Here is a 26,388-nt window from a genome sequence, read left to right on the forward strand (position 1 = left end):
TGATATAAAATCATCTATGAAGGCCAATGAATACTATAATCTTGTCGAGATTAAAGGCTCACCCCATCCAAGGAAACACATCTTCAACATGAAACGGCGCCTCTTCGAATCGAAGACTTGTACAAGTGCCAGATACATGGTAAAAGCTTCTACCGCCATCCATGTCATAACGCAAAGAAGTGTGTAGTGCATCGCTACAGCCGCACCAAAACAGAGGTACTTATGAGAACTTCCAAGCTCGCTGACCACGACGTCAAAGAGGAATGCCATATTCATAAATAGAAGGGCTGTCATCAGATTAATGAGGACTTTAACTCGCTTGTCTTTCCTTAACCTCCTGTAAAATGAAATGACAGACAGATTGAGGTGTTATGGGGCCATTAAGACTTAAACAGGGTGGAGGGGTGGGGGGGGGGTGCTAATGTATTACTTCGTCAAGTAAAGAAGTCTAAGGGGTGGCCCCTCACCTTTGTGGAAAGTTGGTACAATGGAGGCTGCTAATATGCAACTTGTGATATAGTTTTCCCATTCTTGAAAAAGGTTTGAAGAAATTTGTACTGTTTATTTTGCACTGCACATTACATGTTGGGCATTTATGATGTGTACATCAGCCTGATGTTCCTTTTTTTTTGGTGGGAAAGGGGGGGTGTAATACTCGCTCTGCCTGTAGAGAGGGGGCCTTAATTCCATCCTCACCCAGAGGTATACAAGGTTGCACCCCTGAGAGTAAGAAATGAGGGTATTAGTTAGATTCATAAATTATTTAAAATGTTGAAATCTCTAGCTGTTATAACTTCTGGTAGGATTTTAATTATATTTCAAAGAGTTATATATCTTCAAAAGAACAAACTATGCAGTGTGTATATCTTAACAATAATTCAATTTGAAAACGAATATGCCGGTGACATAAGCATGTATTTAGAATTCTACAATATAAAAATTTCTATCCTCTAGTTGAATATATCATCTCAATATCGTGTCCAATTATAGCGTTGTTTGAACTTACTGTTAGTATATCCAAGTGAAACGTTTGTTATTACAGAAAATCCAAGAAAATTGGTCGCCTATTTACAATTAAAAGAAATATCATCTCGTTGTTTTATTAACAAAAGATTTGTAGAAAGTAAATGTTCCATGTTACTTACCCTGCGCATGCGTAAGAGGCAAGAGCTAGTACCAGACTAATGAAAGAGAGACCTGCTCCTGCTATCGATATGTACGTGATAATTAGCCTGTGGTCCTCTGGTATTTCGCCGGCGTTGCCGTAGATATCCTGTAAGGAACAATAACACGTTCTTCTGTGACTCAATCTTCTTGATTTAGGATGTCAAAGGTTAAAATATATATACACAAATATCTTGAGAAACAAGCCTTTTCATTCATTAAAACCTCACTTCCACCCAAGCAAATAACATCATGCATCGCATCGTCTCCAAAATATCTTTTAACGATATACATGTGCGTTTCGTGGCTTGTTCTCTACCCCCTTCCCTCCGCAAAACTTCTTCGCCTATACATACCACCACCTTGCTTGCCCCCCCCCCCCCCCCTCCGCACTTCTCCAGCCTCTATATATTTGAGACTTAATGTGCACGCTAATTCCTATAGAACACGGTGCTGTGTAGTTTATAGACTTTTCCTTTCATCTGTATTCCTTCATTACGGAACGCGAAAAGGGCAACCTTATTTCGTTGCTAAGTTTAACGTAAGTTTAGTCAACAGAATTTTAGACAACAACGTGAGTTTGAGCAACAGCAAGGTAAAACAGCAGCAACAACTATAGTTTAGACAACAACAAAGTTAGTTTAGTCAACGAAATCAGTTTGCCCTTTTCACGTTCCATAATAGTTAGGGTTACCATATCTCTTTGAAAAGTGGGACACTGAATCGCTTCCCTCCCTCCTTCTTCTTTTGAAGAACATTTTATGAAGAGTGTTTCATAGCAATTTCCCTCGAACGTCTTGCGGCTAATATGCATCGATCTGTCCTATTTGTGTGATTATATCAACACTACACATTTGTACTTCTTTATAGTTCGCCTATCGTTTAACAACTTTTGAAATGTTTGAACGTCATAAAGACCTTTCGAAAATCGGGACAATTCAGTTTGCTGGTACGGCATTAAAGTTTGGTTGCCAAAATGGGACAATCACGATTATTATATAGGAACGCATGGTAACTTGGGGTATAGTTCTACTTTACGCATGCGCACTAAAGTATTATTGAAACGTCGTCATATTCAGTTCTCGTAAATTCGCGCTCTTTATGTTTTTGACGATGTGACACAATATAGATATCTATAGACCAACCTGGTGATGAAGGATTGGTTTATACGACGTGTCTCTTGGATTAATTAACAAAACAAATTATTTTTGTTTCAAAACGTTTACATATGCAATTACTGTTAAATCTGTAATAACGGTCTGTTTATTGCACGAGTACTGAATATGACGACGTTTCAATAATACTTTAGTGCGCATGCCCAAGATCTTGGGTAGAGTCATCTATAAAGTGTATGATACATGTGTGGTCTTACTAGTAGGACTGCGAAATTGGTCAAGTGGTCACACTCGCAGGTGGTAGTGCTGTTAGATGTCGCGGAAACGGTACATCCATCTGTAGACCAATCCCCTCTACCATTGACAGCATCGAAATCCCAGAAGACACATTGACTGTTATTTGTAAACTGCAGAGAAGACAAAATTGACTTGATCAAGAAAAATCTACATCAAAAAATCAAAAATGTTTTGCATAAATAATATTGGTATTTTTATATGTACAATGCTATGGCTACATTCGGTGGCACAATATTACATTGCAAATGGGGATGTAATATTTGTCTATAATAATCGAAAATGTGCCATTTTGTCGGCATATCTTAACGTACGCAAAAGTCATCTCTTTAACAACAATCAAACAGAAATTGAAACAGCTAAAGACAAGCAAGTCGTTTGATATCGTTTACAACAGGGTTTCCCTAACATTATCCCCCCCCCCCCCCACGAACCCCTGTGGATGTCAGAGTTGTCCACGAACCCGCAACATTTCGAGACGCGATCTGAGTCATTATTTTACTATAATACGCACAACAGTGCTTCGTAAAAGATCAAGTGTCTGTTTCTGTTTCATAATTCAGTTATCACATGCACGGTACGGTACTACTATGGAAACATATGCGTATGGAACGCGAAAAGAGTTTGTCGATAGGTACGACTTTCGTCCATTACTAAATTATATGATATATTAGAGTTTAGTTCAACAAAAAGTACTCTAGTTTTGACTTTCTGAAACGTCTCACGAACCCCCTGGGATGGACTCACGCACCCCCTGTGGGTTCATGCACCCCAGTTAGGGAACCCCTGGTTTACAGGGTATATAACTTCATGATTGAAGTCACCTGTGAAATGTCTCATCACTTTGTCACTAAGTAGGAACAAGAAAAAGAAGAAATATTGAAATAAAAATGAAATAATAACCTGGTCTTTATCGTCCGTCACGTGGTAGAAGGTGTTGGTAACCTTATTTTCTAAGTTAGATATTTTTTGGTTTCCGACACTTGCTGATATTACGAAACTGCTTAAAACGCGTGACTTGAGTAAACATCCTTCTTCTCCTTCTTCTGAGCACGGAGGACCCGTTGTAGTCTCTTCAGTGTTAGTAATTGTCTAAAAACGAGGAGGGGGGGGGGGTGTATAAAAAACATCAATTAATGGTTCCGGAGCAACAGTTAAATAATATTAATGAAAGAAAATGAGGGAAGAAAGGTGCAAACTTTGATCTGTTAAGCATCCCACTTCATATATTACTCTACTCCCCTTGCACCCAACCAGTTTCACTCCGTCCCACACTCCCTCATCACTCCCTCATCCCACCCCACCCACTGACCAACTCAAATCAACCCACCCATCCACCCTTCTTTCTTATGCTTGAAAATATACTCATGTATATAGACTATAACACTGACCTGAAAGAAACTCGTGTCTTTGTAAAGCACAAACTGAACTCTGGTTGCGTCCTTGATGGCTTCCTTCGGGATGACGATTTTCGTAATAGTATCATCGGCGCCGTCATCATCATCACCATCGTTATTAGAATCATCAGTGTTACCATTCTTCTGTGAACGAAGCAAAACCAAATGTTTCTGATGTGTGAAGTATTTACAAATGGCATTTCCATATAGATATTCACCATTCCCCCCCCCCCCCAAAAAAAAACCTTACTGGTTTGAATGAATTATATTAGAGGTTGGGTGAGACTGGGGTGATTTAAGGGATTGCAATGGCCCGGCCCCTCCGTCTAATTTTGTGACGCTTATTAGTGGTGTAAGCTCAAGCTGAAAAATGTGTATTCAGTAATAACCGTGTATACCATATAAATACTGTTGAGAACCTTTTCAGCGACACTTTCATTTGTATTTCTAGCCATACCCCCCCCCCCCTCCCTAAGAAGAATAGTAATAAAAACAACAAGAAGAAGAATGCATAGAGGAAATACTAATATGAAATGTAAGCAAGTGATTATGGAGCATATACATCTATATGCATCATTGCATTGTTCGGATGGGGGTGGGGTGGAGGGGGGCTGATGTTATAGGGTGTATATAGGTGCAAGTCCCACATATATGTTGAAATTGTTCATTTCATAACAAACTGGATCGTTAATTCCCCACCAAACACAAGGGACCTTTGAGTATTAACAGCTAGCACGTGGTTTTGCTTTAACCAATCACTTCCATATTTGTATTAGTACTCGATATGGGTTTTCATAAGCTTGTTGCAGACCGCCGAGAAAACGCAGCTAACTGTTAACTTATACATGGCCTGGCAAATGATGTCTCTGTCTTGTAGTACCAGAGTGAGTGCTTTCTAATATTTCTCGGGTACTAACGTGCAAAACCCGTTATATCACCGTCCGTGGTCTGTGATAGCACACAATATAAAAACATGCTGGTTAAATTAATCTACTCGTTATCCGTCGTACTCGAATATGTTTTCCTTAATCGTATCAGGATGTTTTACTGATACTCAGAGAAAATCTCTTGGACTTCGTACTCGTAGGCCTACTCGGAGTAAATAAATGTCACGTGCTCTTACTCGGGGCTATGTACCCATACTGGGAGCATTGTACTCGTACTCGGAGAAACTAAATGGCTCGTACTCGGATCTTTTTAAGTTTTTACCCATACACGCGTCATTGTAGGTTACACGTAGTCAAATGAAACCTTATAATGTACTCGAACTCGGAGTAAGCCAAGTTTACGTACTCGTACTCGGGGCTTTGTACCCATACTTGGGACATTGTACACGTAGACAATAACCTTATGTACTCGTACTCCGAGTAAGCAGATTTTACGTAATCTTACTCGGGTCTTTGTACCCATACTCGGAGCATTGTTCTCATACTGTAGTCAAAGGAAACCTTATAATGTACTCAAACTCGGACTAAGGCAAGTTTACGTACTCGTACTCGGGGCTTTGTATCCGTACTCGGGCATTGCACCCGTTCTCATACTTGTACTCGAGACATTGTATACACATACTCCAAATAAAGATCATTGTACTCGGAGTACAGCAATACTGTACTAGCAATAGGGGCATTGCGTTCCACTCGTATATGTTGCACACACACTATAAGTCTATACTCCGAGTAACCAGTTGTAATAAATGCAACTAACCTTGCTCTCCTCTTTTGGGAACTGGATGTCTGACTGTCTCGTTTCTTCGTTTACGTTAATGATAGATACATCGAATGTCTCTGACTTGGATATGTAATCCTCACCCTCAATTTGTACAGACATCACTGTCTCCTCTACCGCTTGGATGATTCTTAATTTAAGGAAAAAAATGAGGAATAATCATATAAAAGCACCCTTTTCAAAGTGGGATGTAGGAACATGTTTCTGTCCCCAGCTCACTTCTTATATCTAGAAATACACTCCGTGCCAATGCTAAATCAATCAGCTGAATCGCTTGTGTTATCAAACAAAGTGTCATACCTTAATAATAGGTCTAATTTTTGACGTGAAAGTCAGAATTTCAATTAAAGAGTGATATTTGTAAATTTTAGAAAAGTATAAATTTTGACATAAAAATGTCCCAAACACCCACCTCCCCCGCCCTTCATCTTCTGATACGGTAGCTTCATATGGTACTGTACTAATCGTTCCACATAGATTTCCCTTATTGAGTACTTTTCAAATTTCTCATTGATAAGTAATGGCGTTGTTGGTTTGCAGGGGGCCGAAGGGAATCCACGCGAGCAATGTTGATGAAGCTGAACACTCTTGTTTACAAACGATAAACACATTAAATTTTATTCTATACCGGTTGTACCCATATAACTGTGTATAAAACGTATATACATGTTCGAATAAACAAATAATTATTTGTACAAAATGAGGAGATATGATAAATAAAGATTTATACCTTGAAGAGGTTTTAGCTTTCATCTGTGCTTCCATGAGTTCTGTTTCGCCAGCAAGTAATAACTGGTTCACCGTCACAAACAGATTATCTAAAACCTCTTCGGTTTCATTTTCGACTCCTCTTAGATTCATGGAAACAGCCTCGAAGACTGTCACAGCATTTTCAACATCCTCTTCCTCCAGCCTCTCTGACTCTTCCGTCAACTCTACCAGTTCCTCAGACACGTCCATGAAATTATCTATATAATGGAATAATTTAATATCGTTTTATCGATATATCGTTCAATCGACGGATCGTTGATTGATTGTTTAAAAGATGGATTGATTAATGCATTGATTCATTCATGCATTCGTCCGTTCGTTCATTCGTTCATTCGTTTATTCGTTCATTCGTTCATTCGTTCATTTGTCCATTCGTCCGTTCGTCATTCGTTCATTCGTTTTTCCATTCCTTCATCCATTCGTTCATTCGTTCATAAGTTCATAAGTTCAGTCGTTCATTCGTTCATTCGTTCACTCGTCCATTCGTTCGTTCGTTCATTCGTTCATTCGTATATTCGTTTTTCCATTCCTTCATCCATGCGTTCGTACGTTCGTACGTTCCTTCATTCATTCATTCATTCGTTCGTTCGTTCGTTCGTTCATTCATTCGTTCCTTCATCAATTCTTTCGTTCGTTCGTTCGATCATTCATTCATTCATTTGTTCCTTCGTTCCTTCGTTCGTGTGTTCATTCATTCATTCATTCGTTCATTCATTCGTTTGTCCATTCATTCGTTCATTCGTTCATTTAGGGCCACACCATTTTGGGGCCACAGTTCTATATTGTTGCACCTGGGCCAGGTTGCCCCTTGCTACGCCACTGATGGCACGTATCTATTTACCTGTTGTGACATTTTCTTGGGCAAGTATCTCCAAACCCTGAGAGATTGTGATGCAATTTGAATAATCTGGACTCATCCAAACTGCAGACTGTCCATTAAGTGTACTAAATAGATAAAAAACAAAATCCGAAAGATACATGTAAATATATGGAAATGAACGGATGAGGAGGCAATGCTATACTAACATAAAGGAAAACCGCTGCGGTGTTTCTGTTCATTACACACCTTTCTTGATTCGATAATGTAAGAAAGTAAATAAAACAATCCAATATTGTGGGAGCGTTGTGGTCAAGTGTTTAAGGCATTGGACTCGTGATCTAAGGATTGCAGGTTCGAGTCCTGGCCAGATCATTACGTTGTGTCCTTGGGCAAGGCACTCTATCTCCATTGCCTCTATTCACCCTGCAGGTGTATAAATGGGGACCTGTGAGATAAAACTGTCAGTTGGGCGCGGTTTATCTGCTGCCATGTGGAGGGATTGTCTCTATGTTTGACAGGTCATCGTTGACCGGGGTAATATTGTAAAGCGCTTCGAGCCTTTGGGAAAGACGCTCTATAAAAACATGAAATTATTATTATTATTAAAGTAAAACTTTATATTAACATTATCCAATTTTTACATTATACAACACACCCACTCGGTCAAAGCTTACAAGGAGAAGCACAATTTTGCCAATAAGTTAACTTCATTCGTGTTCTCTGATATGGAAGGGACGGTAGGTTACCCCCAATTTGCCGAATATTTATCTTGGCTGCGCCTTATAATTAGTACATCATGTTATAGCATTACACTCACCACATCCTCGTAGCGTTTTGCGGAAGACCATCTCTTGTGAAAGGACACTGTACAACCACCTCTAGTCCGACCATCGTCCGTGGCCATTCGACTTCACCGTAGTTACCATCTTCCTCCCCCTCCTCTTCCTCCTCCTCCTCCTCCTCCTCACAATAAAGTACCATTGGTGTTGTCGTGACTACTTCTGTCGTAAGATCATTCTTAGAGGTGGTTGTTAGTTTGATCACAGAAACCCCGTCATCTTCAGTTTGTGTTGACGACATAGCCGTAGTCGATAGCTCAGCTGTGGTTGTCGGTTTAGACGTTATTTCAGTGGTGGTCGTAAACATGGTAGTCGTTGTTTGAGCTACTGTAGTCGTGGGTGGTGTCGATGTGGTCGTTCCTGGTGTCGACGTGGTCGTGCCTGGCGTCGACGTGGTCGTGCCTGGTGTCGACGTGGTCGTGCCTGGTGTCGATGTGGTCGTGCCTGGTGTCGATGTGGTCGTGCCTGGTGTCGATGTGGTCGTGCCTGGTGTCGATGTGGTCGTGCCTGGTGTCGATGTGGTCGTGCCTGGTGTCGATGTGGTCGTGCCTGGTGTCGATGTGGTCGTGCCTGGTGTCGATGTGGTCGTGCCTGGTGTCGATGTGGTCGTGCCTGGTGTCGATGTGGTCGTGCCTGGTGTCGATGTGGTCGTGCCTGGTGTCGATGTGGTTGTGCCTGGTGTCGATGTGGTCGTGCCTGGTGTCATGGTAGTTGTCATCTGACTCGTAGTTATCGGTGAAGTCGTTATCGTTGGTGTAGTTAGCCTTGTCGTGGTGTCGGGAATTAGTTGTGTCGTGGAACTGGTCGTTGTAGTAGGTCTCGTTGAAGTGGTAATACTTGTCGTTGGTGGAATGGTGGTGGTACTTGGAATCGTAGTTGTGAATTTGTTTCCAGTGGTAGATATGAACGACGTTTCGAAATCGTTCGAAGGAGTTGTTGGGTTGGTTGTTACTGTCGTGGTTTGTGGTGTCGTTGTCAAAATGGTTGTCATCATCGTTGTCGCCTTTGTAGTCGCTGTGGTTATTTCAGGAGTAATTATCGGTGTCGTAACGTAGGTAGTATATGTCGTCGTCGGTGGCGGTGTCGTGCTTTGTATAGTTGTAGTTGCTGTGGTAGATACGGATGTTGTCGGTACCGATGTCGTTGTTTGCAATGGTGTAGTAGCTGCCGTTGTCGTCGGTACAACTGTGGTTAGCTGTGTCGTCATTTTAGTAGTGGTGATAACCGGAGTAGATGTAAGTGGTTGAGTTGTTGGATGTTCTGGTATAAAAGGATAGCCCTGAGGATAGTAACCATCTGGGAACAAAAAAAAGTCAGAATTAGTGCAACCTGCCGACGGTATCAAATATACTTAACGTTGTTGCAGATAATCTATTTGTTCCACCGCTTGTATATGTCTTGTTGGTGTTATAAGGAGGCATTATGCATTAATTCATGAACTGTGTCGCCAGTAATACTAAAAAAAAAAAATTCAATATTCTTTCTGTGAAGAGACAAGAGACCATGCCACCTCTAAACTTAATAACGCATAATATTGAATACCATATAGTGTAATAATAATAAGTAAGAAATAATATGTATGTAAGTAATAATATAGTGTACTTCTCTGTTAGTAATACTACAATACTAAGTCCACAGAAGTGTCTGTTTTATGGGAAGAGTGAACAACTCTCAGATAAACAGCATGTGATATCATGCATATATCTACCGTACTGTACGGTAATAACAAGGAGGTGTCGCTTCTCTTTTTAACTTGGAGAGAGGAATTTTCGGGCACTACACAGCCGGGGGCCCGGGTGAGGTCGGTTACCACGGGGAAATATGGGATACTGCGGGAAACACGGTATCTCGTAGAAATAGCTTGTAACATTAATTTTAATGACGCAAATAATCAAGTGTACGGAAAAATAAATGAAAGAACATTTTCTGTAATAAAAATTTGGCGGTTGAGTTGGATTTTACATATGCCGTAATTTAAACTTTCCACCTGAAAGATAAAGTGAATCACCGCAGATTTTGAATTAAAATCTCGAAGTTGTGAGTCAGAATATCACGTCGAACTTTTTGCCTTTCTCTATCGCAATTTTTAAGGAGCATTTTCTTGTTAATGAGATAACATTCTTGTTGTCGTTAGATAATGTCATACAATAACCATGAGGTCACTCTACAGAGCTGCATATCTTATCTCAAAATCACTTTAATGAATCATTTATGGAATACATAACATTTTTATTTTGGTAACATCACGCAATATTCATGGACGCTGCACTGATTTGTATTTCTACTACTTGAATCCGGTCATCATTGTAACTATAAACATCTTAAGCTTATATTAAGTCGCATCAGCATTTGGCATTGTATTCATAGCAAATATATTATTCACTGTTACCCTCGATTGAGGGCCATCAATTCATTTCCCCCCCAATTATTCCGTACATATATTGTGGTTTAAGTATATTTTTCCAACGCAATGGTTAAACATATACTATTGGGTACTTTAACTTTGATCTATGACGTCACCAATTACCCAGACATGAGTTTAAAGTACATGGTCTGGTCAGGCACCATGTGAGGCACCAGTTAACGTTGAACGTGATCGGAGTTACGGTCTAGAAGTAGTTTGAACGTAATCGGATTTATGGTCTTTGATAAGTTTGCGACACACTTTTTTTCGAACAATTTAGGCCAATTCGACGTTTAACCCACATTGACCTTTGACTCCCAACCCTTAACAACCACATAAGAACTATTTTAAAATTTGACTCCTTATTCTCTACCTTTATTGTATTTTAATAACTTTTTCCAACATATATAATGACAAGCAGGTAATGCCTACATAAAAAGTTTTAGCGGTATTTGATCTTTGACGTCTGACATTTGCTCTATGACGTCATCAAACACGCTGGCACAAGTTTACATGTTCAGACACCTACCCACCAATTGACATTTGACCCCGACCCTAAACACCTAAATCTGTTCTGTATTAAAATCGGTCTCATCACTCTCTACCTATCTTGTGGTTAATGTCATTTTCCTATACACGTTGACAAGCAGAAACGTGCTTTAAAAAAATACAAATTTTAGGTTCTTGACGTTTGACATATGACGTCATCAATCACGCAGGAACGAGTTTAAATTGTCAGTCACCTACCCACCAAGTTTGAACTAGATAGGATTGATGGTCTAGGAGGAGTTTGCGACACACTTTTTTTTTTAGCTCTATCCACTCACACTCACACCAACTCACACGCACCGAATTTGACTCTCCCCAGATATGGAATTCCGATCAGCCTCGGTTACCGCACCCCTCGGGACTACTCATGAACACGAATAATTATCATAGCAACCGTTGCTATGGCAACTGACAATATGGCCACAATAGGCGCAACTGACCAACGAACCATAATATGTAATCCTCCATGTGGGATCGATGAAATACAGAAGAATCCTCAACAGATACAACATAAAATTGCTTCTTTAATTCGAACAAAAGAGCTGAATATTTTACCCAAAATGGCAGTTTCTGGATGATTGCAGAAATTTCCACGACAGCAGAACATGCATTGTGAAGGATTATTGCCGAAACATCTTCCCATATTAGAATTGATGTTGTTGCATTCCCTTTGGGTACTGCAGCCTTTGGTGATCGACTTAACTTCACCTTTATTGCTGATTGTATTCATGCATAATGGTGAGATTGAGTCCTGCGTGGAAAAATATTAATATGCATCCATAATCAAATATACAAGTAGAGAATAAAGACCTTACATTCCCTGTAAGATAAACATCCCCAGTGTGTAACGGGAATATAATTTGTGTGGGTTACGTAAAACATTCGACCATAATTATAAAACAATAATAGAAAAATAAAAAGAATAGAAAATAGAAATAGACAAATAATAGAAAATAATAGAAACTCATTCATTGCTAGAGGTGCAAATATAACCACACAAGTTTGTCGATGAACGCTTTTATATAAATGAATATATATATATATATATATATATATATATATACATATATATATATTTATATATATATATATATATATATATATATATATATATATATATATATATATACATGTATGTATATAATATTATGTATGTATATGTGTATCCACGACAGAATGTATTAATTGAGATCCCAGTCATAGCTTGTGATTGCTGTTTAATCTGCTGTACTATGTACTTAAACCAAATACGAAGAGGAAACAAAAAAGCAGAACAAAATATAAAAATATATCATCACACCATATATTACATATATAACATGCACATTTATAATACATATCAAAAGGATACGAGTATATGAAAGAAATCAACTTACGGAAGTTGAACAAGTTTCATTGGTGGCTATTGAATTACAGTCTTCGTTGGTACTGCCATCACAAGATACACAAGTTAATGCTGCAAAAGAAAGACGAAGTGAAGTAGATAACGAGAACAAACAGGGTTGCACTCTGTAATCACACGGAACAACAAACAGGCAGATTGTTTTACATGTGTGGTTAAGGATTGGTTCAGTTGTCATACATGTTTATGCTATATCAAAGAGGACAATAAAAGAAACACAATGATGAAAAAACTGTTCAAATATCTTTTTCGGTTTAAGAGATATTCAAGTGTGAAGTTTTATCAGATTGTGTAGAAACTGCTGAAATTTGACTAGCTATGATGTCACATCCTCACATTCCTGTAAAGTCTTTGTTTTTTTTTTCTCTAAATATTTTGTGAGATTTCATAACTTTCCATCAACAGATATGTCAGGAGATCTCATATTTGTCAAAGGAAGTTTTTGAGATTAAACATCTGAAGAATTTTTGATTATATTATTTTCCAATGTGTTAAAAAATGTAAATATTTTTTAAAGAAATATATTCACAAATGTTAAGGAAGTGAGGATGTGACATCACAATCTCACAGTAAGTCTTTCTACACCAGTCGTTTTCAAAGAAATTTTGATATCTTCAAAATGTCATATCTCCTTAACAGAGCATGCTTTCATGGTAGTTTCTTCACTGTTCTTTTTGTCTTTTTGTGCTCTGTCATACAAATAGACATGTCAAACACCTGAACCAATCCTTTAAGCTATCATGAATTAAATAAATCCTATACAGTGTCATAAACTTGGTAAATAATAACAGTTAAAATATTCAGGGACAGGTCATCAGAACTTTTATTTACGAACCTGAGCTTAATGAACTAAGTTAAACCCATATAGTGTCTGCAGGAGATTGGTGAATAGAAAAATATATATAATATTCAGTCGGACCTGTCTGTTAATTTCCAATGTTACCATACTTACGATCCATGTCACTATGAGAACAAAAGTTCGACTCCTCGATATCTTTGTCTGTGCCTGCGATGTTACATTGAATCTCAGTTACGAAATCAAATTTCGCCGGGGGATTGATGAGATAATTACGAAACCAGCTCAATTCACAGTCACATATAATGTTCTCTGCGGTAAAGGTTCTGCATAGAAAAGGAAAAAGAAATCCGTTTTTTATACGTAGTAAGGAAGACACTGCTATAGTAGAACATTTGTTCTTTCTTTTTTTAAGATCATTATAAATATATAGGCGTACGTTATTAAAGTTTATCCAAGTTTAGAGTAAGTTGATAGTATAGCGCTTACATGATAGTGGTACGTAGTATTATTATATAGTATTAACGTATCACTAACACAATCATTAATGAAAAAGGAAAGGGAAGAATAATTTGCATAAGATAGACCTATGTATACGTACAGGTTAGAAAGACGATCGAATGTGGTGATGCCCGCGCTATGAAATGAGACAAGGTTTTTGTTGTTCTGTAGATCTCTGTAGAAATAAAAATAATAAATCAAAAACAATCTTTATATCATAGCTGTTCCTTTCGATTTTGTTTATATGATAAAAAATCAGTCAAATTACTCTTATAGGCGATTTTACATAGGCCTTTGTTTATGTCGGATCATAATTTCATTCATACTGAGTGCTATAGATATCCACGTGTAGATATGTATTATACAACACCTAATTATATTCCGACCATTTGATTGGTCAATTGCTCGTCGATTGCATGCAAAATCCGCTCTATTGCACTCTATGAAATAGAACCATGTGTTATACTTTTTTGATAGCACTTTTTTCAATGGTAAGAGAGCAGAGAAACCTGTCTGTTCAAAACAATCTGTTGCATGAGTGCATTTTACATCCAATTATATCCAAATTTGAAGGTGTTGTATAAAAACAAATAATGATAATTCGTTGAAAGATGTAATTTGTTCCATCTTTCAACTCATGAAATATTTGCACTATTGCACTCATAACCATTTATTATTTGTATACAAACGAATAGTTAATACTTACAATGTCCTTAAATTACGCAGATCATTCAAAACGTTAGCGAAATGTTGGTTAAAAGAGATCATGCTGTTTGTTATAGTTCTGGAAGAAAAGGAAAATGTACAATTTACCAGAGCTAAGAAAAAGAATGAAAAAAATACCGTTAAATGATTATATCGAGTCTGCCTGTAATATGCAGATACACATTTAGAAACGTACATTCTCATTAAGCAACCATGCAGCCATATTGACTAACATACTAGAATATAAAACAGTTAACCATGGTTGTTACATACAGTTAACCATGGTTGCTGTAGTTTTCTTTGTCAAAATAATCCTACTAGAAATGATTTGTTGTCAACGAACAAAATAATAGGATATGCTGCCGTTCAGAATAAGCGTTTATTAGTTGCGACATATTCGTAACAGCACATATTGTAGCATTGACTTTTTTCCTCAAAATGTTGTAATATTAAGCGCTGCCGTATAAATGCATTATGTATGTCAGCATTCAGTCTCATGTGAAACAATTAATATATATAAAACGATATGTATGTCATTGACAGCGCCTAGAATAACAGCTACAAATCAAATATTAACAATTAAACAAATGATTTTTTAATAATATTTTCATATTTCAAATCTTACAATTAGGTGACGTGTAACTTAGAAGTCTAGAGAGGATATTAGCTTTCGTTCATGGGGGGGGGGGGGGGGGTTGATTAGTTGTTACAGTTTGAAACACACTTCCGAGTACGTTCACCTAATGACAAGCAAGTTAATCAAGAACAGTTTTAGTCACCAAGAATTTAGTTATATAACTTACAAAGATGAGATGTGTATATCACGGAAAACATTGGGCATGAAGTCCTCTGAATTTAGATTAGTAACTGTTAACGATCTGGAAGAAAAAAAATATATGAGGGCATGAGAGTGTGAGATATAGGACATTAGTAATTGCCTAATATAAAATGTGCAAACTGGAGATACATTTCTCCAGCCTCTTCCGTTGTGCCGTCTTCTGTCATCTATCGATGAAGATTGTATGAATTATATTTATGTATCGATAGATATGGTACTATTGGCGTTCAATGGTTATTTGTTCCATTATTGTACGCTTGGCGCTCCTTATTATTGTTCATCTTAAGGTGGCATACTCCTATTAGAGTCTATATCAATCCGCTCGATTGTTCTCCTGTTTCAGGAAAAGTGCCAAAAAGCAGCAGGAGAACATCTTTTGTGACCTGTTATCAATCATAATCTAGTTTTTTTGTGGCTTGCATGTTGAAGAGCATGAATGGAAGTACATGTGGTGAGAAAATTGGGTCAATTGAGGCAATTTTAGACCCCTTTAGGCCTCCCAGGAGCAGCGTAGGAAATTTGTTTACCACTGAGTGAAGAGGTTTGTTTTCAAGTGACGAAAACTTCCGGCTCGGATGATAGCAAAATATCTACATGGTCATGATACGGAAAATTGATGGTGCCATGAAAGGCCAACTTGTCAGCTATCCGGTGATGGGTAGCGTTTAGCTAGTGAAAACTTCTATCTAGACTTAGAGACCACATTACTTTTGTGATTTAGTGTGTAGGTCAATGGGGCTTTTAATGGGCGTATGCTACCTGATGTTCAAGTCGTATAATTCATAATACAAGATGGCCGTTGCTCAATAAAGTTTACTGCGTTAGTATAGAATCATCTACTTGTTATTTGTTTTCCAACGTAAAAGAACCAGATAAGCGCATTCGACGACAGTCTAGGTTATATATAAATTTCATCCCTTTTACATTAATAAACATATAAACTATTTAAGTCACTAACAAGTGCAGAACTGCCTCTTTCCATAATGTCTGATCAAGAATTTTGGAAGAAAAATATATTCTTCCCGCCTATTGCATTTGTCACTAACTTAGCAAACGGTTGCAGGGTTAAATATTAAAACGGAATCTAATATAATTAAATTCTTTTCCAGTATATATCCCTCTTATCTTTTAAGGTAGTAAATGCACTTACAATGATTCAAGGTTTGCAAAGGCACGAAGTGCATCGTTGGTTAAGTTAACTACGCTTTCTGTAACAATGAATCTGAGAAGAAAGAAATATGCAGATAAGATCACGTGACTATTTTAAATCAGAATTAAACAAAGTAGACAATCAAATTCTTATTAAGTCAACAACATAAACTTTCACCATATGTGCCACCCAAGGACGATATATTCAATACAAAGATACGACGCATATACCACCCGTGGTGTGATTCGCCATTGTAATTAACAGGTACAATGTTCAGTGGGATTGGTGTTTGGTTAATATATGTTTAATTTCTGAAATAAAAATCGTTCCGCTAAATATGTGGGGAAGAAGAAGCAGAAGGAAAAAAATCATATCTTACAGATGTCTCACTATGGTCTTGTCAGAATCAGAAATGCCGGTGTCTAGTAAGTCCAGTACATCCCCTGCGCAGAAGCTTGTCGCTAAACTGCCACACGAGGCTTGACCTGCACTGAAATCCAATCTAACTAAGACAGCCAGAAGAAACCAAGTACCAAATGATTTCTTCATCTCGACCTGGAATTATGCAAACATAAAAATAAAATAAAAAACACACAAAGGGAATGAAACGTGAACGCACTTCCTTGTTACAACAACGGTATTAGAAACAGTGACGTCAGAATTTTAACATTCAGCCCTCTGGTTTGATTACAATCCCATAACTTCTTTGCAAGGGGTTGCAGGTACGGAGTCACAGTAACCTATTTTGTATGTATCGTAATAGTAACCTGTTACCGCAACCTACTTCAATTCGAAAGGTTTCGCACGTGATTAATTTAATGAAGTATGGGTGAGAAAAGGAAGAAGAAGAATGAAGCATATATATGATGTGCGACATTTAAAGACATTGTCTTTGTATAACATAACAATATCATAATGAACAAACTTAGACATTTTTTCGAAATAATAAAAACTTCGTCAGAGGCTATGGATGATTCGCTCATACCCTTTGGAAACAACTTATCGACAATTTTTTTTATTTTTTATTCGCGATGTTTTTTGTTTTGTATTTTGGTCTCATTATTTGAAAGGGAACGGGCCTACAATATTTCAAACTTATGAACCGTAGTGATACTGGATCTCAACACCGAAAACTTTTCAAAAGTTTTCTTAAAAGTCAACATAAAAGATAACGTTAAAGGGATTTACCATTATTTTGTTATGAAGACGAGGTAAGGAAAATGATTATAACAAACTTGTGATGCCAGACACAAAATATCTGTTTGGAAAACTTGCTCTTGGTTATAATAAACTACCCATAGACTGTATGCGTGGTGGCAGACACAAAATAGCTGTTTGTAAAACTTGCTCTTTATTATGACAAACTACCCGAGACTGTATGCGTGGTGGCAGACACAAAATATATGTTTGAAAAACTTGCTCTTGGATATATTAATTTACCCATAGACTGTATGCCTGGTGGCAGACACAAAATAGCTGTTTGAAAAACTTGCTCTTAATTATAATAAACTACACATAAACTGACCGACAGATCGACCGACAATATCACCGTGTGGGTGGCTGGTTGAGATTGTTCTTATTCTTACATATAGAAACGTGTTGTTGTCGTCAAAATGTTGAGATGTTTTTTTGTATGTAAACGAAAGTCATTTTCAATTGCCCAGTTAATAATTTAATAGTTGACTTAAGAATGAACAAAATTCGTAAAACTTGTGAAAATAAAATTTTGTAACAAAACGATAAATTAACCTCGCAGCAGAATGTCAGCATTTTTTCAGCATTTTCCAACGAAGTGATGAGACTGCAACAAACATGCATGCAGAGAAAAAGATCATAACATTCTGACGGCACCTTAACGTTTCCATAACTACCGGATGCAATGTCACTTTGTAAAATAGATGCAATAAATAATGTATAACCATAAGTAGAATTACTGTTTCGCAGATCTGTTAATGAACTCTTGTATAAGTATGGAGACGTTGAGGTGCCTTCAAAATGTTAAGATGATCTTTCTCTGTAATGTATCACTTCCCTGCAAACTATGGATATGATGCACTTCAATCCACTGACGGATCCACGGTGGGGCCAATAGGAGACATGTATCGGTATACACCATACTACATTGTAGTATAACCAGCCGATTCACACAGAGATTACAGTAACTATTGTAAATCTTAAAGTTTTGTACCACAGTAAATACTGGATCGTGCTGACAAATCTGATAAATCGGTATGCATCTGCTATTAAGTTTACAGTAAGAACTGAGGATATTTGTAATTCCAACAAATCCCAAACAACTGGATTTGTTGGAATTACACATATCCTCAGTTCTTACTGCAACCCTAATAGCACATGCTACCGAATTATAGCACGATCCAGTTTTTACTGTCAGTGGTACAAACTGTAAGATCTGTAACTGTGTTCGCTATGTGTATCGTGTGGTATAACGGTGCAAAGAAAACTTATAAATTCATAAAGCGTTGTGGTCAAGTGGTTAAGGCTGTGGACTTGTGATCTAAGGCTTGCTGATTCGAGTCCTGGCCAGACCGATAAGTTGTGTCCTTGGGCAAGACACTTATCTCCATTGCCTCTCTTTACCCAGGTTTATAGACGGGGACTTTGAGAGGTAAGTTGTAAATATAGTTGCGTGCAACGGTTTGTGGCTGCACCCTATGGGCGGGTGCACTGTAGTGCCCCGGGAGGGGGGGTGCTTGAATTGTGCATACTTTGCTATGTGGATGTGCCAAGTTACCTATGACATTGTGTTAAATGTTTTAATGTCATGTGAGAATGCATTGACCTTGAAGAAGACGGTTAATATTCAACGTTAACTTTATATAACTTAATATATAAATATTTATTTATTTATTTTTTATATGTATACAATTCAATTCGTAGTGAGTTGGACAATCAAGAACAGTGGAAAAATCTTCCAGCCTCCACTGGGATATATATATATATATATATATATATATATATATATATATATATATATATATATATATATATATATATATATATATATATATATATATATATATATCTATATCTATATATATATATATATATATATATATATATATATATACATATATATATACATATATATATCTATATATAAGTTATATAGTACATATTACCGTACGATATATGCCTGTATATATGCACCTTTACATGCGTAAGGCATATCGACCTGACACATCTGAGATATTTACACTCTATAAACCAATGGAACGGTCGACTGATCTTTCACAATACATGATAGAAGGAAAATATTTTTGGTGTACCAGAATTATTCAACCTCAATCAAATCTGAGGTCACATGTATGTATGTAAGACTAACTGTAGTACAAAGATCGTATCGACGTAACGCAATATAACACTGCATATATTATGTCAAAATGTATAACAAATATTGGGACGGGTACAGTTGAATCTACCCATGTAGCTATTGGTTATAGCTCCAAGATCTATCTTAGCCAAAATCGTTATTTGTATTTTTGTGCTTAAATGAAATAGCTAAAATTTATAACAACGTAACACGTGTTAGACCATGTACATACATGGCTTGATCAGTTTGTATACTGTGAATATGAGACAATCGTTAATCAGTATAAACTGAAGTGTGTTATTACACCGTAACATACATGTTAGACCTGTCAACAGAGGTAACTGTGGAAAAATTAATAACAGACGAATTCATTACTCAAAAGCTGTTTCAACTAATGACTGCTTATAAATATAAGTCTTATAACAAAATTATCCCTATAAATACGTTTGACTAATATTTAAGTAAACCTTGTAGAGATTGAACAAATTGCAGATTTTAAGCGTTTTGCAGTAAAGTGTCATCTGTGTACTGTTAAAATGTGGACCTTAGCGAAACCTTTATATTAGTTAGTCCAGTCAGTCATTGTGCATATGATTATGTGTTAAGTATTTTCTGTTTATATAGGCTAAGTCTTTCTTAGTAGCAACTGGTCATAAATGTATCACATTTTAAGAAATCATAACACACATCAGTTTTAACTGATAAAGCTATGAGAATCGGCAGCTCTATGATATGTACTGATGTTCTTCTCAAACAGAGGCAGAGAACACCTTGCGGCAAGCTGTACTGCCAGCCAATGACATTGTACACAATCGGTACTACTTCACACAGGTCTGAGAAAAATGTTGTAATTCTAAAGCCAATTATCACTTTGTTCGTTTGATTGTTAAAACGTCAGTGTTCGTCCAGTCACCATAGACTTGTCTCAAAACAACCTAATTGGTTTCAAAATTGATCCCTTAATCGGATAGCAATCGATCGAATGACAAAGAAGGGTAGACGTTAATGGTCTAAAATCTGAAACAAGTTACCCCCCCCCCCCTCTCCTTAGACGTTGGCGTGACAAGTGCCGAAAAGAAACATTCAATGAAGTCTACCACCTAACAAACAAAACCAACAAAGAAAACAGAAAAAAAATTCCCACCCGATATCCACTAAAATGGGAATTCACAAAAATTCTGTCCTCAACAGAGGAAGCCCGAGAGCACCGTATCCGAGCATTAAGAGGTGCCAAATATAACATATTGCCACCCAAGTATAAACCATGGTTGAGCTATCCTTTGGGGGCCCTTTCACATTTATGAACCGCTCCTTACTACGCCAGTCCCCCACCCCTTCCCCTCCCCCAGATTAAATCTCTCGGTCGGAAATAGCGCTCTACTGTTCGGAGTATAGTGTTGTTTAACTATTTATGGCGCGAAACTAATTATGACTCACTTAACTTGAACTTGAACAAATTTCATGCTTTCAAGTTACCATAGCAACGGCAAGTAAGACTAATTTGAATGTAGGAGTAAACTGACAAGTCTCTCAGCATATGATTATCTCAAAAGTGAAGCCAAACGATGTTGTGAAAGCTAGGTCTAGTTCATCACTATACGGTAACATCTTGTTTAGCGCAATACTCATATTAACTGGACTATTATTGGTTATAGTTTCCGATGACAAGACCTGAACAAATAACCCAAAATTATTGTTTCTAGAGCTTTCTTAACGCACTTGTTGACTGTATACCAACAAACCGAAACAATGTCTTTATTTAACGATGATAGATCAAACGATTTGTGGAATTAAGACTCTTGCTATCTTTAATACCGAACAAAAATGCTTGTATAATTTCAACTTATTTTCGTATATTTGTAGCATAAATTTCTAGTCATGTCAGTCCCCAATTAGTAGGTACTACACGTTTGACGTAGCAGCTATAATTTCAATTTTCATAGAAAAACGTTCCTTTTTTAGCGGTATAGAAAACCATTGATTGCTCTTCTCCCACCTACCCATTATCCAGCCCCTACCTCCACACCCGCCCCCGCCCCCCCTCCTCGTATAAGGAAACTGACGGTATATGTTTAGCAATACTATTTTAACTGTTCGATGGACATTTAGTTTGTGTTACATGACTCTGCGTGCGTCTGTATATTTCGTTGGTATGTTATTGGAAAGTACAATGTGTGAAATGCCTAGAATCTTTAGGGAAGACATTCAATCAAATTCAATACGTATAAGTATAGTTCCCTACAATGCAAGAAGACAATTGACATATTAACGCCAACTGAAGAGGATACGAGGGCTTTTACTTTCGTCTTTCATAGAATCCAGGAAGTCAACCTTTATGAAAAATAGTTTTAATTTAGAAACAAAAACTAAATTATAGCCAGGTATGTTTACGTTTGTTAATAACAATGAAAAAAAAGGAAATGCGTAATGCAATAATGTTTTTTTAAATAAACAATCTGAAGGTGGATTTCGTAGGTTTTGGCAAAAGGGAAATGAATTAAGTAACATCGGACTATATATGATGCCATTATGTGCGTGGGAAATTTCCCAACTTCAATATGTTCATAATGTATATCTATATACTACGTGACCTATGTAGGAAACAATCAAATAGATAGGCCAACATCGAAACCGAACGTAACAGTGCATATATTCGGTAACGGGAATAGTTGCCAGTAAAAGTTTAATTAATAGGATATTAAATTAATAAGAAATTTCTATTTCTATAGCTCATATATTGGGAAGATAGTGTGTTTTTAAGTATACATGCGAGTTTGAAGATTACAATATATTTTAATCTTAACTAATCAGTATTTTACGAAGCACCTTGCAGGAAAGAAATCTCAATGGCGTAGTCGTTGATTTCATCATAATAATTTTTGTTTTCAAAAGCTTAACTTTCGTTTAAAATTTTGTTGCGTCTATTTTATGTGACAATTTTGGGACGTTATTAAGGTCAGGAACAAACCCGCGGTTATTATAAAGAGGTGGCTCGGTGTGTGGTCGTTTAAACCCACTGGTATTTTTTTGTGGGGGGTGGATGTGGGGGTGTGTGGGGGAATGAAATTTCAGACGTCAAATTGTGCATTCTGAGGTTTTTTGGTTACAAATTATGGCTATAGTAAGGTCTACACACAAGTTTATACCAACAACTACTTTCACTATTTTGGTTTGCTGAAAAGGAGGACCGGGAGAGGAAGGAGAGGAGGGGGAGGTGGAGGGGAGGGGGGGGGTTAAGACTAAATGAGAGATCTATGGGATGAAAATCATTGGTTGCTCCTTACAGACAGTTGTTCATCACCGTTTAATCCATTTTCAGAAATAAAATGTGTATCAAAAATGTAATGTATTGATTTGTCCCATATGAAATCCTTTTTGCTTTATTTCATTATTCGTAGTGCCATTCCGATGGGCTCGCATGACAGTTTTAAGTTTTCAATAGTCTTCCCTTTAGATGTTGAATATTGTAGCAACATTTTATAGAAAATCCAACACAAACTATAGTTTTAAGTATATTTTCATGACTAGGGAAGTCCCTAGTTGAAACGTAAGTAAAGTATTTTTACCAATAAACTAGAGAAGTGAATTTTACAATGAAAGTAATAACACATTCAGGTCAAAATCTAATCCATTCCAATTTCAACTCAAGTACAGTTTCAAGAGCTAATCTCTCAGAATAACATCACAACTTTAAACCTAAAGTTTATTGATTATTGATCTTAATATTATTTTGAATACAAAATTATCAGAGCAACACTTGTCTGGAGTTCTTATGATGGAACAATAGCAAATTATAACCACGTGGCTACATGCAGATAACTTCGATGCGCCATCATTTCTTTGTTCCCCGGGTATCAGTCAGGGGGTCTCATGCCACAGACCTCCCCCCCCCCCAGTATAATCAGTTGAAAACTTTGCCAAATATAGCACCATTTTGCATCAAAGCAACCTTACATAAACAAAAACACCCCTCCCCTTAGACCCCCCCCCGGAAGGCGTTTCTGAGCACGGGGTGACAAATGAAGGATCCGCCTGGGTGCCAACTATTTTAGGTACGCCACAGGTTATATATATTATAATAAAGAGAGTTTTCATGAACAGTACACCTTTAACACCTTGACAGACACATATCACAGCATTTGCACGAAATATTTCCATGTCGCACAAAGGTATCAAAATACGATTCAGCAACACCTTACATTCAGTTGTTGAGTTGTGTTCCAATTATTCAAAAAGCTATAGGCTTTAACTTATATGGTAAACTTTTTTTCAATTTTGGAAGACAATGATGATCGTATATGAATTTATTAAGATTATCAATGTGAAGATGTCAAACGCATGTAACAGCATGGAGAAGGGTGTGGTTCGAGAATGTAGTCATTGATCCTGTTGGGATTGTAAAACGTACATTATAACTTCAATATATAAATATATCACATGCATGCAGTACTCACTAAACTGTCGAAATGATGGCTTCATTTACCATGTGTGTACTTTATGACCCTCTATCTAATCATCGTAAAATGCCGTAAACAACTCGTGTAATTTGCTATTCTTCAACCTTAAAATGAAACACGGTGTCAGCATTTAAAGGGCTTTATATAACTGACCATACGTCAATATGATGTTATACTGAAATCGTCTAGTGGTAAACCACAGCTATTTAGTTGCAATTAGGCATCACTTTCAACCAATCTAGCACATACACACGTAATGTATTGTTGGATTTTTTTTACATAAAACAAATTCCGAAGATAATCTCGAAAATCCTAGTATGATTGAGTATTGTCAAATGTTTTAGTTTACCAACCCCAACCCCCCCCCCCCCACTGCCATCCCAAACCGAGTCGAAACCTCTTCTTCGACACACTGAAGTTTATGCTGGATACATCTTAACGTAATGTTTTTCATTACGTAAGTATTTGTAATAAGATAAGATAATATAAAATAAAATAAGATAATATATAACAGGATAATATATAATAAGTTAATATATATATGATAACATATTGTTATTTATAGAGTATGTGGGACATTTCACGGAAGTTTACATCAGTAGTGGACCCGCGGGCCCGCATGGGGCCCACATCCAAATTTTCTGTGAATAGCGATCAGGTCTTCAAAACCTAGTTTGATGCAGACCGCAGAACTATATGATATCGGGGCAAGGTTTTAAACTATAATGATAATAAATCAACTGAAACAATGAATTCACTGAAAGAGACAAAGGGATATGGGCCTACATGTAACTTTGGTATGTTTGTATACAAATAGGTTTTACACTTGGGATTTTTCTAGAAAACAATGAACGTTATGATTTTTTAGTGTCCATATAATGTAATAATTTCATTTCTTCATTAGGGTTTATAGGTACATCCTTAAGTCTTTCGGCCCAAAGATTCGCTGTGGCCTGCAGTATCATTTTTTTTCCCTGAGCGGCCGGTTTACATCCATTCCCCTTTATTTTTCCAGCCCAGATGAAGCATACGGAGGTCCTAACTTGGGCTAAAGGGAATGAATGACCTAAAATGTCATTCAGTTGTTATTATATCTAATGGAACTTTTTGGTAGAAAAAACGATGAAAAAGAACTGAATTTTAAGATCTCTTTTGGCAAATGTTACTCGAAAATTTTGAACATAAACCCTCCCGGCTCTAGATTTTTGTCATAATTGTACCCCCCCCCCCACCAACAAAACAAAAACAAATTGACACTGTACTTTGCACACTCAAAATGCACAAAATCTCAACAAAACCCTCTAAATGTAATGTACCAATCTGAACATTAAAGGGTCTGATGCAAATGAGGGCTTAAGGTATATAACCTTATCAGCCTATATAAGGGATAATCCAACTTTGAATTCATTTAAGAAATCCACACAAACGCACGAAAATCCCTCCAGGCGCCACCCCCCCCCCCCCCCCCCGCCCAACAAAAAATTGGATGCACTCCAGTCCAATTTCATCGAGACAGTAACCGTATGATCATAGCGATGTTCCGTCAAGTGAGTTATTACGAATCCCCTTGGAATGGAAATAGATACTGCATAGGCTATGATCAGATAACCACAATATAAGTGTATACGTGCAAACGTTATAACTATTAACATCCAATATCAATTATAGTTTAGTGAACGACAGTTAAACAGGAAAGAATACTCACCACCAATAAATGGACAGCTGAAATGATATAACTAGCCTATTAGAAGTAATGGTCTTTCTGCAGTGCCGATTAAAGGAATCAACCAAAGATCGTACAGTCACAATAAGAAAGAATGAAATCAAGTTGAAAATGAGATTAACGAGACTCGTTTTTGTAGCTTATACCTCTAAGTAGATTCAACTTGTTGTGTATGCTATAGGCCTATATGCAATATATGCGTGACACAGCCTTTGTACAATTTCCGTTCACAAGTCTATTACTGAATTCAACATATCGGTAATACCTCCCACCTGTTCCACACACAATGCTGCGAGAACTCACAAAAAAACACAAAACAAAACAAAAATCTGTATTGCTAGTCTTTCCGCTTCGCTGCAATTTTTCAATCAAATCTCACAACCACAAGTTAACCGTGCACATATTTT

General features: G+C 37.1%; 1 protein-coding gene across 2 annotated transcripts in view; it reads right to left on the reverse strand.

Moving 5' to 3' along the window:
• The window catches only part of LOC139962683 (uncharacterized), a 35,895-nt gene extending 9,507 nt beyond the window's left edge, over positions 1-26,388 (reverse strand). The window contains exons 1-18 of one of the 2 annotated variants that reach the window (XM_071962863.1): positions 26,128-26,388; positions 16,850-17,025; positions 16,471-16,542; positions 15,286-15,360; positions 14,484-14,561; positions 13,878-13,952; positions 13,433-13,602; positions 12,455-12,534; positions 11,634-11,829; positions 8,104-9,421; positions 7,308-7,411; positions 6,426-6,663; positions 5,675-5,825; positions 3,965-4,114; positions 3,477-3,665; positions 2,537-2,686; positions 1,146-1,273; positions 63-337 (exon numbers count right to left, since the gene is read on the reverse strand). In XM_071962863.1, coding sequence (XP_071818964.1) covers positions 63-337; positions 1,146-1,273; positions 2,537-2,686; positions 3,477-3,665; positions 3,965-4,114; positions 5,675-5,825; positions 6,426-6,663; positions 7,308-7,411; positions 8,104-9,421; positions 11,634-11,829; positions 12,455-12,534; positions 13,433-13,602; positions 13,878-13,952; positions 14,484-14,561; positions 15,286-15,360; positions 16,471-16,542; positions 16,850-17,019 — 3,619 coding nt within the window. In that variant the 5' untranslated portion in view covers positions 17,020-17,025; positions 26,128-26,388. Of the gene's footprint in view, positions 1-62; positions 338-1,145; positions 1,274-2,536; positions 2,687-3,476; positions 3,666-3,964; positions 4,115-5,674; positions 5,826-6,425; positions 6,664-7,307; positions 7,412-8,103; positions 9,422-11,633; positions 11,830-12,454; positions 12,535-13,432; positions 13,603-13,877; positions 13,953-14,483; positions 14,562-15,285; positions 15,361-16,470; positions 16,543-16,849; positions 17,026-25,963 lie in introns of both variants that reach the window. The other variant, XM_071962861.1, reaches the window with a different exon arrangement.

This window comes from Apostichopus japonicus, chromosome 21 (genome assembly GCF_037975245.1).
Source record: "Apostichopus japonicus isolate 1M-3 chromosome 21, ASM3797524v1, whole genome shotgun sequence".
Lineage (NCBI taxonomy): Eukaryota > Metazoa > Echinodermata > Holothuroidea > Aspidochirotida > Stichopodidae > Apostichopus > Apostichopus japonicus.